The sequence below is a fragment of the Peromyscus eremicus genome, chromosome 11 (assembly GCF_949786415.1).
Source record: "Peromyscus eremicus chromosome 11, PerEre_H2_v1, whole genome shotgun sequence".
Taxonomy (NCBI): Eukaryota; Metazoa; Chordata; class Mammalia; order Rodentia; family Cricetidae; genus Peromyscus; species Peromyscus eremicus.
The window spans coordinates 6,367,249-6,384,975 of NC_081427.1; the positions used below are offsets into that span (position 1 = coordinate 6,367,249).

At 40.1% G+C, this 17,727-nt stretch overlaps 1 protein-coding gene and 1 long non-coding RNA gene across 2 annotated transcripts in view; one reads left to right on the forward strand and one right to left on the reverse strand.

The window, feature by feature from the left end:
• LOC131921949 (uncharacterized) overlaps nucleotides 1–17,727 on the forward strand; it is a 21,754-nt gene continuing 4,027 nt past the window's right edge. The window contains exons 1-2 of the long non-coding RNA XR_009382155.1: nucleotides 1–115; nucleotides 14,406–14,519. This is a non-coding gene — a long non-coding RNA (uncharacterized LOC131921949). The remainder of the gene's footprint in view (nucleotides 116–14,405; nucleotides 14,520–17,727) is intronic.
• Nucleotides 8,788–17,727, reverse strand: part of LOC131921929 (zinc finger protein 58-like) — a 24,881-nt gene continuing 15,941 nt past the window's right edge. The window contains exon 4 of the mRNA XM_059276677.1: nucleotides 8,788–11,263. Coding sequence (XP_059132660.1) covers nucleotides 8,976–11,263 — 2,288 coding nt within the window. The 3' untranslated portion in view covers nucleotides 8,788–8,975. The remainder of the gene's footprint in view (nucleotides 11,264–17,727) is intronic.

Below are 17,727 nucleotides of genomic sequence, written 5' to 3' on the forward strand. Positions count from 1 at the left end.
GAGTTTCCCTGGCAACCCACTGTAGAGTTTGGTCAGCAGAAACAGAGCCTGTGGAACAGCCTGGGGGAGTGAGGCTGGTGTTCGCCTTGAGATCCAAAACAGGAGATGGGTGAATGTGAGTGGAGCCTTTGACAGAAGTATTAAGTTTATAGGTCATTTATGGTTCACATGTTCTGATTTTAATCTTCCTACATCCTGAAAATAATCACATTGACTCAGTTTACTTTAGAATACGAAGCAAGACTCCAATGTGGGAATGAAAAACATCTTAATATAATTTTTGAAACCAGCCTCGGTATGTCTGACCTGCTCTTAGCTGCTCAGAGGCTTCTGCCTGACAGACTGGAGAGCTAAGACTGGGCTGGACTGGGCAATTTTTAGAGACCATCTTTGTAAATAAAAAGTAGAAAACAAAGAACAAACAAAATACCAAGGCAAAACAAAACAAAAACAAAAATCAGATATGTATCTAGCCTATGGCGAAGTACTACACTATAATGTAAGCGTTGTCTTAATACTCAGTCTTACAAATGAATAAATAATTCTTGTTTTTATCTACTAACACTCCACGTGAGCCATACTCTTCTTACACATTTACAAGGATTCTGCTGTTCATAAACTATGTCTTAAGGCTTATGGGACAATAATTTTCCATATGAGCCTGCTGTCTGTCCCTTGACATCTTGTCTGAGTCTTAATTCCTCTATGCATTTTATACATTGTTTATCCTGTTACTTATAAATACACTGTTTAGTAGCCTCCCTGTTGTTCCCACTTCCTACAATATCAGTCTGTGTGAAAAACTTCTCAGTGTGGTTATTTGTGTATATATCATAGTTATACATAAGGCTGCACCTTGACCTATAGCCCTTATAATATCATGTCAGATTCAGTTAAGGACAAAACAATCAATTCCTTATTCATACATAAGAGGCCACTCTATCAAAAATGTAGGGACACAAATGCGTCAATGATAATCATCCCTCTTCTATTTGTAATGTAACTTAGTAGGTGTGGGGATACTCAATGTATTCATTAACTTCTTTTAACTCCCAGGGTATTCACAGTGGCACTTGATGCCACTTTTCATTTTCATCCTCACTCAGAATGTGCTGCCTCTTCTCTTACTATAATCTCTCATCTTGAGATGGCACCAAAACTCTGACAAACTTGCAAAATATTTGTCCAGCCCAATACCTAGTTGTAACACGAATTCTAATTGGTCTTAATAATAAAAACCCAGAGCCAATTATCAGAGTGAAAGCTTAAAAGATCAGAGAAGCAGAGCATTCAGCACTGGAAAGACTTCTTACCTCTACCAAATCCTCAGACCCTTGTCTGCACCCCGCCTTATCACTTCCTCTCTGTGCCCAGCCATATCACTTTCTGTTTCCTCCTCATAAGTGCTAGGATTAAAGGCATGTGCCTTCCAAGTCAAAGGTCAAAGGTATGAGATCCCAAGTGCTGGGATAAAAAGGTGTGTGCCACCACTGCCTGGCCTCCAGTGTCTAACTCCACACTCTGATCTATTGGGTAGAGCACAAATAAAATATCACATCCCCCCTTTTTGTCTAAAATTAAAAAAAAAGGTTATAACTAATATATGAAAAACTATATACAATAAGCATAATAACTCTATACAATATATACAAGCAATAATTACATCAACAATGTCTAGTCCATTAACAATTGACAAATTCAGAGAAAATACACCATATCTATCCTGTCCAAATGTTGTCCCTAATTCACTTTCTATTCTAACTTGCATTACCAAAATTATCTTTTAATGTCTCCCAATCTTATATATTTACACCTCCTTAGTGAATTTCCTTTCTGAATATGGTAACAATGAAAACTGTAACTACAACTATCTAATCTTGAACTCCCTCAGAGACCCAAGAAAGAAATATTACCTGAGTAGGCAGGAAGGACAAGTGAATTCTGAAAAATGTGAGAAATGACAGAAACAGCTGGCTGCCTGGACAGTCACCCAAGGTTCCTCTGCAATGCTGGGGCATCCATCTTTGGCCTATAGGCCTAGAATATATGACACACTTATCTGTGAAGCAGAATTTTCTGAAGGGCTGTCCTACCTTGTCTTGGCAAAGTTCAGCAGTCACTTCCTTTTGTGTCCTCCTTGTCCCATTTTGACAGCATACTGTCAACAGTCGAGGCAAGGGCACTTTCTTGCCCAGTGACTAACTGTTGCCACAAAGAAGGTGAACTCCATATGGAGTTTCTTTGATGTATATTATCTTCTCTGAAGTAGATTGGTGCTGCCAGGAGTAGACGTGTCTCATTGCCATAAAAAAACCTATGTTATTAAAATGTCTTAAATGCATATTCTGTAGATCTGTGAAGTATTTGAAGATGACCTATCTAAAATATATGTCTGTTTGACCTTGAAAACATACCTTAAAGACTACAAATTTTATTGTAATGATTAACTACTAACTTGCATTTCTTTCCTACCCTAAATAGTTTGTGATAATAACTTTCAAGGACTAGAAGTTTTCACTATACTGTTAAATGAGATGTATAGGTATAATATTTTGAACAAGATTAGAAATGTATGTACAGTATGTTCTAACAAAAATAATCTCAATTTCTATCAATATACAATGATCCATATATTAACGTAAAATATTTAAGACTACTTTTTTTGGTTTAAAAGTACATTCAATAATCCACTGCTATTCTATTATATCTATATCCCTCCTTTTTTTCCAGAATAGATTCAATAATCTACCCTTTTATCTTATCATTCCCTTTTTGTTTGTTTGTCTGTTTTTGAGACAGGTTTCTCTGTGTTGTTTGGTGCCTACCCTGGATCATGCTCTGTAGACCAGGCTGTCAGAGATCTGCCTGGCTCTGCCTACCAAGTACTGGGATTAAAGGCGTGAGCCACCACTTCCTGGCTTATTCTGTCATTTCTATATCCCCCTTTATTCTTTTTAAAACAAGAACCCTGAATCTAAACTCTTTTGTTCAGCTTTTTTCCTGACCATTACCAATAACAACTTGTAACCAACCCCCTAAACAATGACAAATATCAATAATCCATTGAATGACCAAAAATTATCTACCCTACCTCTTGGGAATGTGGGTGTTGTGTTCTTAAATTTATTTCCTGCTGTCTGTGGATGACAGCATCTTTAGGCGACTTCTGTGGTTTTTTAGGCCATGGTCATATGCCCACACAGTGTTTCCAGATGAAGGATGGCATTTGGGAGCAGAGTCTTGGTTCCACGTCATGCGTGGGGGGTGGGGAGGATCAGTCCTTATGTGGAGGTGACAGGTGAACCGAAAAAGAAAAAAAAATGTGCCTAATGGGATGGGCAGACAAATATGACAGACAACACAAAAGAAGGAAAGAAATGGCCGTCCTAACACTTACCTGCTGAAGGGACTTAAAAAACACAACATTGAGGGGCCTTCTCATTGAAAAAGACCATCCTGGGGGTGCTGTCCAGCACCGAGAGTGAAGGGAGGGAGATGGTCAGAACGGGCACAGGAAAGTGGCAGTAACGGAAGCCCCACATTCAGGGGACAGATGCTGCTGGGCCCTAACAGGTCCCTCAGGGGAGGGGGTGAGAAGGCGTGGCATCAATTACACAGACACTGGAAGTCAGATGAACGGCAAACAGCAGACTCATTTATTCAATAATGGGAAAGGCCTTATATACCTTCCTCCCAGCACCTAGGTGGGTGACATTCCATGGTCATCCCTCATTGGCTGGGCATGATTAGCAACCGACAGCAATCTGGTGACATTGTGTGGCCACCCCTCACTAGCTAGGCATGATCAGGACCTCTGACAGCACCTGTTGCCAGGCCCTCAGGCAGACTCCCCACAATCAGGAACTCAGACGGTGCCTATTGCTAGGTCCTCAGACAGACTCCCCATGACCAGGAACTCTGACAGCGCCTATTGCTAGGCCCTCAGGCAGACTCCAGGTCGGCTCATAAGGAAGTACATTATGTGCATGCCTTGGCAAATGAGCCAATTTCCTCAACCCTATGGACCTGTCCTGCTACAACTATGGGTACTGCAATGACCACTGGAACCTCCCAGCACTCCACACCCATAGTGATCTCATACCACTGGAACCAGGACTCAAGTAACTGCACTATCCACACAATTTGAGCCCTGGGCTGATGCTCCAGGTTCCTCATGCCTTAGTATAGAGATTGCCCCATGATGATTGCTTCTTTACTCACGAGAGTAAGGGACTTTAGTCAATATAGGTGTCCATGTATATAATAATGGAAAATAAGTTAATAAATATAAATTATGCTTATTACACACATACCAAGGGAATGCTACTTAGCTCTAAAAAAGTGTAATCACAAAATTTACAGACAAATGGATGGACATCTAATGTATATCAGTTGAGGTACTCAAAGAAATACACTGCATGTTCTCTCTCATATATTTAATATACACAGCAATATATGTACACATGTGAAGAAATATCTATTTGAGTACACTAGGTAAAGTAGAAAAGAGAATAAAGGTTAAGTATTAGTGGATGAGTAAGGATTTAAAGCAGGTAATGAACATGGGTTGTGAGAGAGGACATAACTGATTTTCAGGTTCCAACCCTGGCATGGATTTTAGTTTTCATGGTGTATAAGTGCATAAAATACATTCAGTGCAATGTCAAGTCCAGTGTAAATGCCTCAGATTCTGTTCTGAATGTGTGTTCTAACTGTACAGAAGTTCATGACCAGTGTAGTGTAACAGGCTTTCTCTTGGGCCACCAAACAGCTCCCAAATCATGACACAGACACTTAATAGTTATGAATGCTCGGCCTTAGCTTAGTTTCATTTCTTGCTAGCTCTTAAGTTTCTCTTCATCTATGTTCTGCCTCAAGGCTCTTTACTTTTTTTCTTTTTGTCTATCTTACTTTTCTGCTGTCTCCATGACTGTCTGGAGGCTGCCTGGCTTCTGGCCCTGGTGTGTGTCTCTCTCCCTCATCCTGGTCTCCTTTTCCTCCATCCTAGATTTCTCTTCCCATCTATTCTCTCAGCCGGGAGCCCCACCTATTCCTCTCCTGCCTAGCTATTGGCCATTCCACTTTTTATTAGACCAATCAGGTGCCTTAGGCAGGCAAGGTGAAACAAATGCAACACATGTTTACACTGTTAACAAAGGCAGCAGAAAATAACGTAAGATACCTTTCACAGTTAAGTAATGTTCCACAGCATAAACAAATGTAATGCATCTTTGCCTAGTTAAAATATTCCACGACACTGTAGTTTTCAGGTCTTGTTAATTTTCATGTGATTTTTTTTCACTTTCAAAATAATGGGGTTTAAAATTAAAAGAGAGAAATGAGAAACACCAGTTGAGATTATGAGTTTCTGCTATACTATTTAGTCCTGAGAGTATATGTTTCTGCTATTGTATTTGCTCCTGAGGGTGTGGGTCTCTGCTATTCTATTTACTCCTGAGTGTGTCCGTCCCTGCTATACTATATCCTCCTGACAGTGTGAGCCTTTGCTATATTATTTACTCCTGAGCTTGTGAGTCTCTGGTAAACTATTTATTCTTGAGTTTGTCTCTGCTATAGTTCTCACATAAGCTGGGCCCTTGAGAATATTTCCCCACAAACTGTAGCTTTAAAAATTCATTCTCTTGTAGGAGAAATTTATATTCATTAAGGTCATTTTCATTCATAAGGAAATAGCCCTCTTGTGTTCTGAGGAAATTAATAACTAGGTCTACAGAGACTCTAAGAAGGAAGAAAACATTGAGTCACATACACATAGCAAACCTGACCTTTGTTCAAGTTATATTGCTGACCACATCTTAGGCATTTTAAAAAATAATACCTTCCCACACAGCAACCTTTCTTTATTGTTAACTATGATGGAAATTAAAGCCAGAGGCATAGACTCTCTTTGCCATGTAATCTAAAGGTTTATTTGTTTTCTCTAATGTGCATATGACATTTACATGCTAATAAACTTTTTAATAAAACTCACTGATAGAAGGGATGTTATGTGTTTTAACTTTTCACCCAAGGTAATTTAAATGTTACACTCCTTTCCTAACTTTAGTAATGATGGATAACCTGGAACAAAACCAGCTGTGATCACTATGGATGTAGGAGTGAGGTAAAGGAGGGTGGGGAGACCACTGTTCATTGTTCCTCTATTGTACTCATGGCAAAGTCAAATAGAACATTCAAGGTGATTCTGATCTCATCTCATCTCTGCAAAGCCATCCCTGTCTCTGCCCTGAGGTTACACTGATGCAGGGCTCCTCAGTCCTCACATCTGAGCCCTTCTGGGAGTCCACTCACTTGATCTCACAATGCCTTCCCAGTAGGATGCTGATCCTCTGTAAACTTTATGACACCCAGATTCATGTGCACTAATCATTGCTAAAACAGGTCAAGTTTAGACATATCCAAAACAAACAAGGTTTAAAATTATATTTATTTTGGGAGAATTTAATGCATGTATATTGAATGTTTTATTTAAATCTCCACATTCCTTCACCTATTGCTTATCCTTAAAAACACTTCACTCTCACACCTTGGTGGGCATTTTGTTATTTCTTCATCCCCCTTAGTGCTCCCTCTATGTGTAGGGGTGTAGGACAGTTGACTGGAACCTGGAGGACTCTCAGATTAACTGCCTCCCTCCAGGAGCCATCAATTGCCAAGAGCTCCTCCACTCAGAGTGAGACGCAGTGAGGCCCTACAATATACATGCTTATTGTGTGGGGGGTTTAGCCTGTATAAGTGTTCTCCACATAGTAAGAGCCACAGTATGGTCAAGCATGAAATGCTACTGACATTTCTAGCAATGTTCCACTCTTCTAGAGACGTTTCAACATCACTATTGTTTCATTGAAGATATCTACTATATCTGGGTCTGGCAATGCTTATACCTCTTATCCCTAACCTTGACTTTACATGTGTGTAAGGGACCTCCCTTACAATGTGTGATACACATGTCACTTTTTGATTACGGCCTTCCACAGGCTAATATACTCTACATGCCGACCAATTGCATTTGTGTATTATTCTCCATCTACCACAAAATCAATATTTTCTGGTGTGTTGAGAGGTGCCCGACTCTGTGGGTATAAAAATGAGGACTTGGGCCGGGTGGTGGTGGCGGCGGCAGCGGCGGCGGCGCACGCCTTTAATCCCAGCACTCTGGGATTAAAGCCAGGCAGATCTCTGTGAGTTCAAGGACAGCCTGGTCTACAGAGTGAGTTCCAGGAAAAGCGCAAAGCTACAGAGAAACCTTGTCTCGAGAGAAAAAAAAAAAAGAGGACTTGGGTTCATTTAATTACTATCTACTTTTTAGAATAACAGCATTAAACTCTCCGTAGGGCTTATCACCTAGCCAGGCACAAGTATATCACCAACTGAATATCACATCGGTTATAATTTGTGGAATGAGCTTCAAATCCAATCAGAAAGTGATTGGTTGCTCTCCTAACTTCCCTGCCATCATTGCCCCACGGGCACTGTTGTTTATCTGAGGCACAGCAGCTGCACTTGACACTACTGCTGCCTCAGCTGATGACTGCGTCCCTGCAGCCACTGCTGTCACCTTGCTGCTGAGGCCTTAGAATGCAAGAGCCTTTATGTTGTTTTAAGTAAGTCTTTATTTTACCAATAAGGACACGACTCAGATGCACTTTAACCAAAGAAAGGATAAAGAAAATGTACATTTATACAATAGAGTATCGCTCAGTGGTAAAAACAAAACAAAACAAAACAATGACCTCATGAAATTTGCAGGCATATGGATGTAACTAAAAAAAAAAATCATCCTGAGTGAGGTAAGCCAGGTTATGAGTGAGTATAAACACAAACACTGTATGTACTCACTAATAACTGAGTAGTGGATGTAAAGCAAAGGACATCCAGCTACAATCCACAGCCCTACAGAAACTAGGTAACAAGAACTGTAAGAGGAATGCAAGGACCACTCTGGGAGAGTAAATAGATGAGATCTCCTGGGTACACTGGGGGTGGGATGGTGGAAGGGAACATGGGTATTCAGGATGGTTGAGGTGGAGGAGGGGCAGAGAGGGAGAGAAACAAGATCTTGATACAGAGGGCCATTATGGGGCCTTGGGGAAAAACCTGGTGATGGGGAAAATCCTTAAGGATGACCCCAGCTAAGACTCCTAGCAATTGTGGAGAGGGTGCCCAATCTGGTCTTCTCCTGTAATCAGATGGGTGACTACCCTAATTGTCATCAGAGAACCTTCAGCCAGTAACTGATGGGAACAAATGCAGAGATCCATAGCTAAGCACTGGGCTGAGCTCCTGGAGTCCAGTTGAAGAGAAGGAAGAGGGGTTATAACAACCAAGGGGGCGAAGGTCAAGATCAGGAAGGGGAAAACCACAGAAACAGATGATTAGAGCTAGCAGGAGTTCATGGACTCTGGATGTAGAGCTAGGGAGCCTGGATGGGACTGACCTAGGCCCCGTGCATGTGGCTGACAACTGTGTAGCTTGGTCTGTTTGTGGGGCCCCTAGCTGTGGGACCAGGATCTGTCCATGGCACATGAGCTGGCTTTTTGGAACCTGCTCCCTATGATGAGCTACCTCTCTCAGTCTTGATGCAGAAGGGAGGAGCTTAGTCCTGCCTCAACTTGATATGCCATGCTTTGTTGACTCCTAAGGGAGGCCTTTCCCTTTCTGAGGAGTGGATGTGGGGTAGAAAGGTGGGGGAGGGAATGGGAGAAGAGGAAGCATAACTGTGGTTTGAATGCAAAAAAAAAAAAAAATTAATAAAAAAGATCTGTACTGGTACCAAAGATTTTACATTTCACACTCATTGAGTTTGTAGTTAGAATGAATCATATGATGTGTTTTAAGGATTGAACAAGTAAACTATTTAAGACATTTGTAGGATTTCTCTCCCGTATGAACGATATCATGTGTTGAATAAGGACATAAAGATTAGCAAAGTCTTTGCCACAATCGCCACACTTTTAGGGATTGTCTTCAGAAGGAATTTTCTTTTTTTTATGTCGATTAAGTGCTGAAGATGAGGAAAAACATCTGTCACACTCTTCACACTGGTAGGGTTTCTCTCCAGTATGGACTTTCTTGTGTTCCCCAAGGGATGAGTGATAATGAAAAGCTTTGTGACATTCTTCACACTTGTAGGGTTTCTCTCCAGTATGAATTCCCTTGTGTTTCCAAAGGGATGAGTCATAACAAAAGGTTTTGTGACATTCTTCACACTGGTAGGGTTTCTCTCCAGTATGAATTCCCTTGTGTTTCCAAAGGGATGAGTCATAACAAAAGGTTTTGTGACATTCTTCACACTGGTAGGGTTTTACTCCAGTATGAACTCTCTTGTGTTTCCTAAGGGATGAGTGATAATGAAAGGCTTTGCCACATTCTTCACACTTGTATGGTTTCTCTCCAGTATGAATTGTTTGATGTTCCTGTAGACTCCTAGAACAGGAGTATCGTTTGCCACATTGTACACATGTATAAGGATTATGTTCAGAATGGATTGTTTGATGTCCTCTAAGGGATAAAGATGAAGAAAAACATCTGCCGCACTCTTCACACTTGTAAGGATTGTCTTCACAGTGAATTATTTGATGTCGCCGAAGAGATGAAGAAAAGTAAAAACACTTGCCACACTCTTCACACTTGAATGCTTTCTCCCCAGTATGAGTTTTCTGGTGTTCTTGAAGGTATGATAAACAGGAAAACCCTTTGTCACATTCTGTACACATGTAGGGATTATCTTTGGAATGAATTGCTTGATGTCGTCGAAGGGATGAAGATAAGTAAAAACATTTGCCACACTCTTCACACTTGCATGATTTCTCCCCAGTATGAATTGTCTGATGTTCTTGAAGGTTTGTAAAAGAGGAAAACCTTTTGCCACACACTGCACACTTGTTGGGATTGTCGTCAGAATGAATTTCTTGATGTCGTCTAAGGGATGAAGTTGAGCCAAAACATTTGCCACACTCTTTACACTTGTGTGGTTTCTCTCCAGTATGGACTGTCTGATGTTCTTGAAGGCGTGCAAAGGAGGAGAACCTTTTGCCACACTCTGCACACGTGTAGGGATTGTCTTCAGAATGGATTATTTGATGTTGTCTAAGGGCTGAAGGTGAGGAAAAACACTTGCCACACTCTTCACACTTGTAGGCTTTCTCTGCAATATGAGCTGCCGTGTCCTCAACGAGGAAAGTAGTCTTAGTACATTCTTTCCCACTCAGTTCACGCTTGTGGAGTTTCTCTTGAATATGAACTGCCTTGTGGTTCTTAAGGCCTGAATGATAACGAAAGGCTTTGTGACATTCTTCACACTTGTATGGTCTCTCTCCACTATGAATTTTACGATGTTTCTGAAGCTTTGCAGAATGGGAAAAAGTTTTGCCACACTCTTCACACTTGCAGGGATTGTCTTTGGAGTGAATTGCTTTATGTTGTCTAAGGTATGAAAATGAGGAAAAAGATTTGCCACACTCTTCACACTGGTAGGAGTTCTCTCCAGTATGAACTCTCTTGTGTCTCCTAAGGGATGAATGATAATGAAAGGCTTTGTGACATTCTTCACACTTGTATGGTTTCTCTCCAGTGTGAACTGTTTGATGTTCCTGAAGGCTAGCAGAACAGGAAAACCTTTTGCCACATTGTACACACTTATAGGGATAGTCTTCAGAATGGAATGTTTGATGTTGTCGAAGGGACGAAGATGAGCAAAAACATCTGCCACATACTTCACACTTGTAGAGAGAGTCTTCAGAGTGGATTGTTTGATGTCGTCTAAGGCATGAAGATGAGGAAAAACATTTGCCACACTCTTCACACTTGTAGGGTTTCTCTCCGGTATGAATTCGTTGATGTTCCCGAAGGACTGAAGGAACATGAAAAGCTTTGCCACATTCTTCACACTTGTAGGGTTTCTCTCCAGAATGAATTCTTTGATGTTGCTTCAGAATTGAAGGATAGTGAAATGATTTGCCACATTCTCCACATTTGTAGGGTTTCTCTCCAGAATGAATTCTTTGATGTTGCTTCATCTTTGAAGGATAGTGAAATGATTTGCCACATTCTTCACACTTGTAGGGTTTCTCTCCAGAATGAATTCTTTGATGTTGCTTCAGCTTTGAAGGATAGTGAAATGATTTACCACATTCTTCACACTTGTAGGATTTTTCCCTTGTATGAATTCTCTGGTGCTGATTATATAGGGAGGTACAATCAATGGCCTTGCTGTAAACGTTATCATCATTGGGTGTTGTTCCTGTTGAGCAAACATTGAGATATGAACAAGAGATAGGAAATATTCTTCATAATTAGCATGCTCATCTTATTAAAAGGAAACATTTACTTATACATATTGAAGCATAAGAAACTACAGTATATTTTAAATGACAAAAAATTGGAGGCAGAAATAATCTATACTTATACTAGAATAGGGCACAACCAAATACAACATAGACATAATGGCATATTATTCAAAATTTAATAGCTAAGTAAGTAGTAAGAGCATTTTACTAACATAAATAAGCATACTAAACAATAGGAATATTATAAGTAGGGCATTCATGAAATTATAAAGTAGGCAAGCCTGGAAAAGAGAAAGTTAATTGTGATTGCGTAAATTTGAGCCATCATTAAAATACAAAATTTTTATCCTCCACATAGAGTTTTATGTTGGAAGGCACAAAAGATATGCTGCCCAAGAAGAAGATGGCCCATAACAAGAGTAAATAATATAGCTACAAAATTCAGGACAGTATTTTAGGTTTTATTTGGATGGCAAAATATTTATACCTGAAACATACCAAATCTCAATTAAAAAAAAAAAAAGCCAACAACTTTAGGTTCACCTGTTCATTAAAGACATTTTGCTAAGACAACATATTTACCAGTGAATAGATAACAAATGTACTGATTTCTCTTTTTGTTTGCTTTTGCTTTTTAAAGACAGGCATTCTCTATGAATCTCTTGATGTCCTGGAACACATTATCTGCATCAGGCTGGCTTCAAAGTCAGAGATCCATCTGACTCTGCCTCCCAATTGCTGGGATTAATAGAGTAGGCCACCATGCCTGGGCAATTGTTATTTCTAAGATTTATTTACTGACAAGACTAAGCAGCTATTGAGCATTAAATAGAGAGACAATGAACAACAAATGAAAACAGGAGACGTGTTTACTCATGAAGTAGAAATTCAGAGCAGAGTTCCTATTTTGTAATCTTACACTGTCCTTATGTACTTTATCAATGTGTTGTATCCATCAACTGAAATATATAGGAATGTATAACAAATGGTTATAGTTTATATTCACCTCCAAAATAATACCAAAGAATATCAAATGGCAAAGAAAGTAAACACGTTTGGAATTCACAAAATTTTGAAAGCTTAGTTGCTGCAGGCTACAAGATTATGCAATGAGATTTCAGCTGTTATTTAAAAGGTCATCCCACCAGAAATATAAATATTCTGACAGAGGATAAACAAACATGCAAGGCATTTGGAAATACTGCCTTTTGAATAAATTGGTTGTCTCTTGCTATAGATTTCTTGTGTGAAGCCTTATTTCTTGCTGGTATACTGGATGCCCCCATCCCCCCACATTGTGTGGGAGGTCACACAGTCAAAACCTTTGTTCTTACAACCAGACCTTTGTTCCCTTCCCCAATATAAACTTAGAAGTCTGTCCTCCTGTAAATATCTTTATTGGCAGGACAGTTGGACTGAAAAAGTGTCTATGCAAATAGATCATAATTGGAGCCTTCACAAGACAGACTCAAGGACAGTATGTCTGAGCTTGTTACCACAGCCTTAAAGATAAGATGGGCAGAGTGCCCTCATCTCAACTTGCCCCACCAACAATGGGAAGTGCTCGGCTAACCTTGCACTAATGATAAACGTGTCTTTAACTCTTCGTATTTACTTTCACCTTGGTTTATTGATGCAAGATTTTAGCTTAGGAGATTTACTGCTTGTGTTTTTCCCAGAGAGATAATAGGAAAAAGTAATTAACCATTTGCTCATTCCCAGAGAAAGATAAATTTCCCACAGGCACCACTGGGATTTATGCAGCAAATGACCAGAGGGGCTAGGAGGTGTCAGGGTCTGGATTTTGTATAAAATAAGCATAGCTCCTCTCCTTGCTCTAACCACTTAGGTTAAAAGGTGTAATCTTTAGAACTGAAAGGTTCTTTAAAGCCAGCTAAAAATTGGCAAATATTCTAAAAAGGACCAGATGTCTCAGGCTTCCCCTGCTGTTTACACAGGTTGCTATGGGTTACCTACTTCCTCCAAAGCTGAGGAGGAAGTGGTGCTAGAAGAGGAACAGCTCCTGCCATGTCTTGCCTGTGTCTTACAGATTATAGAACTTTTAGCTTACTATATAGCTATACTTAGGAATATAGTATAGCACACAAATCCCTTTCCTTTCTTAGATTTCCCTATTTGATTTAAGGTCTATCTCCCTCTTATTTGACCCCACTAACAGTTCACCAAGGCTTCTACTAGTCACTCCCGACTTGAGTCATAAGCCTGACAGTTACTGTCTTGTGCAGCTCTTATCTATTTTTATGTCTCCGAAAAATTCTGGCTCTATAGCCTTGTTCCCTGCTAGAGCCAAAGAATTGCTGATTGTAAAGGTAGATAAGCTGGAAACTTTGCAGAATGGCAGAACAATAGAGATATATTAAGAGGAAAATGTATGTGAGCTGATTCGTTCACCCCCAGATATCTTAGGCTTCCTTCGATTCCTGTAGCATCCTGATCTGAACCGTTAAGATAGTCTTCAGAGCTGGACTTTGAAGCTATCAATACTTAGTGGTGAGCTATTAAATGCATACTCCTAGTTATAGACAGTTTTAATCTTTGAATATATATGCACAAAGGGCATGCATTTTAAGCCCTTATTTCTGAGTGTCTGATAAAGAAATTCTTTAGAAGATATCTTCATCAAAGACAAAGAACTCAAAAGGGGTCACTTTCCTCAACAGGACTGTAAGTAACATGAAATAAATTCATGTGTGAAGTTAGTTTCTTACACTGGGTTCACACTTAGGTATTCAGAAATGTGTGCAATTTTACAGATGTGTACAGAGTCTATTATTGAACTGTCACAGTGACTCTGTTTTTCCTGAGTTTTACCCAACTGCTGCCCCAACTAAACAATCCTGCTGGGAAAATGTTCTCAGGCAGCCTCATGGGCAGGTTTGGAAGATCCACTGTTTTACAAAAAGAAACAAATTGTTTGAATCAATAGAACTTGAAGTTTTGGATTTTTAAGCCCCTGGCCTACATCTGGTTTGATGAAACTGTGGGTTTGGCTTTATAAACCCAATCAAGCAAGGGTTAGGAAGTGCTGGAATGCTCAATGTATTTCCTGACACAAAACCCAACTTTGTCCTTCAGGTCCTTCAATGGGGCAGGTGTGAGTATTTTTGGCTGGTCCAGATTCTGGTAAAACAGCTGACAGAGAGTCCTTCCCCGGGTCACCTTCTAAGAGCCAAGATGTTGACTGAAGAGGTAATGGATAAAATTCAGTTAAACCCACACCTTCTGTCATTTCTGTGGATGCTGAAGGAGTGACTGTACAGTCCACTCCATCTGTGCTTGCTCTGCTCTTGTTCTGGGCCTTACACTTTGTCACCTTTCCTGACCCTCCTTGTGGAACAGAGTCAGCCACTCTCTGAGCTCACTGTGGATTCAAGGTTACTGGAAGCTGTGGGGTTCCTCTGTCCTCCTGCCTGTCCTCCATGGGCAGTGCCAACATCCTTTCTGAGGCTGTATTAGTAGGTCTGGAAACTCCATGTCTATTCCTCTTCAAACCGCTCATGCCTGGCAGTGAGCTCTCCATTATGGTATTCTCTATGATGATACAAGCTATTGAATGTACGAGTGCAGGACCGATTTAGATTTTATAAAGTACACTATAAAGGGATCAGGAGACTGAAGTTCTCAATTCTTCCATGGACTGTATTTATATTTAAATTTTGTTTCGTTATAAGAGGTTTTCAGTTCAACAATCGTAATTTTAGAGTGTAAAAATTTTAAGAGATAAAGTACTTTCATTTATTAAGTACTAATCTGATGAGTCATTTTGTTGTAAACTGTTACAACAAAGGTAATTAAGGCATAATAGTTAATGAGTCACCTAATGAATGATGAAAAATACTTAGTGTGCCCAAAGGTATGTTTATATTCATGCTAAATACAAATATAATTCATTTACAGACATAATATTAGAGGGAGAGAAAAATTTCTACCTTCCATTATCCAGTCCTCTGTACATGTCATCAAAAGAAAAAAAAACATAGAAAACTGGTTATTGAAATTGAATGCTTGAATGCTTGAGTAGAAAGAGTTGAATCTACACTACACTTGCATGGCAGCACACACCAGAATAGGTTAGCATGTGTACTTTCAGATGGGACACAGACCTACTGGAATTAACGGCATTCTAGTTTCAACACAGGATAAGGATGCGTGGGTGCCGAGGGCCATAGGAACACACAGAAGGTGACAACTAGTACAGGTCGATCCACTAACCCACCTGATGGGCAGCACCACCAGGCAAGGCCTTGGGGTCACTGGCTGTGGAAACTAGTGGTTTTCTGTCTGTGATTTCTCTCGGTGCCACTACATTTCTTCCCTTAGAAGTGCTTATGGGTGTCTTCCCACTGCTTGTGTGTTTATCTCATGAAAATATTCCATTTTTGGGCACACTTACAGATGTGAATGATCAGGAAGATGATTTCTGTTTAACCTGTATAATTCTGATGAACAGAAATAATACCAGAATATTTTTCTTTATTGACTCAGGAAAGTAACAGTATTCTCAGTCACAAATACAGCTAATTTTAGACTTCAGAACAAATTCAAAATAGACTAAGCTGACCTTGAAGAAAATACACAAAGACAAGATCCCAGGTGTTATTTGTTGATGAATCGAGGTCAGAATTGAAGCAACTTTGGCAGACATAACTCCCTGCAGTAATTCTCTTTCTGCATGTATCTGTACCAAATACTATTTTTGTTAAGTCCTGAATTTCAATGTCATTCTCCATCTGGCAAAGAGTTACATGCTTGGCTGAGCATCACTGGCCAGTCAACACGACCTTCATAGCCTGACAAAAACCGTGTGACTTATCATGTGTTCTGAGAATGGGTCGGACCCTGAAAAGGTAACATAGAACTGTCCAGAGTTTGGCTATGATGGCAGCAGCAGCAATGTAGAGGAGGAAGCCATGCAGAATGTGAGTGAAGTGTGTGTGTGCTGAATGAGAGAGGAAGAAGCAGCAGCATTGGAGGTGAGAGAAATGTGAAAGAATGAATGAAGGAGAGTGAGCAAAGAGTGAATGATGTAGAAGTGTATATGTGGGAGTGAGTATGTGAGAAAGGTGTGTGAAAGTGCTGCTGCTACTCACAGGAACTGTGTAAAGAGCTGTATGAGTGTGAAGGAACTGTGTAAAGTGTTAGATGGTGAGAGAGCTATGTAAATGAGATGTACAGCTGTGGCTGTGTGGAGATTTGTAACTGTGTGGAGGCAAGGAAGATGAAATTGTATAAAAAGGAGATGTAGAAGAGAAATGTATGTAAAAGAAAGATGTGCAGTCATGTGAAAATAGATATAATTGTGTATAGAGATGTATGGCTATATGTATTGTAAAGAAAGATATGTACTTGTATGTGCTGTGGGATGGTCTGTAGTGCTGTGGGATGGTCTGTATGTCAAATGTGTTGCTCTGATTGGTCAATAAATAAAGCACTGATTGGCCAGTGGCCAGGCAGGAAGTATAGACGGGACTAACAGAGAGTAGAATTGAGAGAATAGGAAGGCAGAGGGAAACAGTGCCAGCCGCCGCCATGACAAGCAGCATGTGAAGATGCTGTGGGCTGTTGGACTGCCGGGGCTTGGCGGGACCCAGAGAGAAAACTCTCCAGGTACATGTATGCATAGAATATGGAAGTGTAGAGATATGTAGCTGTGTGGAGACAGAAAGAGTCAGAGAGCATTTTTTAGGTAAAGTAAAAGAGAAAGATACCACCAGAAAGTGTGTGTGTTTCCTTATATTCCCTTGAGATAGAAAAAGTTTAGTCCTCAGATAGGTAAGAATTTTCCCTAAGCCCTTGCTACTCAGAGGTCTTGTATTCACAACCCTGGAGCAGTTCTTGGGAATTGGCCTTCCCTGGACTGTGACACATGGGGAATAGGAATTGTCAGTGTCTGCTGCTCCTGTCTCCCTATGGTCTGTTAGCTAGACCAGGAAATCCTATTTTTATCTGGAGGGAAGATGAATCACTCATGTTCCACAAAACAGGGTGTGGATTCTCTCATGCTGAGAGATTCTTAGATTCTGCATCACATTCTAAATGTGTCAAACAATGGAAAGACATTGTAATTTCATGGCACTCCAGGTCTTTTTGAACTGATAGCTGAGGACACTGAAGGGAACCTTATACTGATGAGGCTTCCAGCACATTTCCTATCAACAGTTAATCTATTTCATCATTACATTGTGTTAGATGACCTGGCGGACCCATAAGGGATCAGATATGTGTTATATATGAGGGATGATTACCATTCCTATTTCTTATAACTGAATAAATAATGAAGTTAATTCTGACTCATCAGGGATAAATTCAGCTCTTTGTCAAGGTTCACTTTCTGCCCATAATTTGTCAATTTTATCTTTAGTTAAAGGTACTATAATTTCTGCTGGGTCTAATTGAC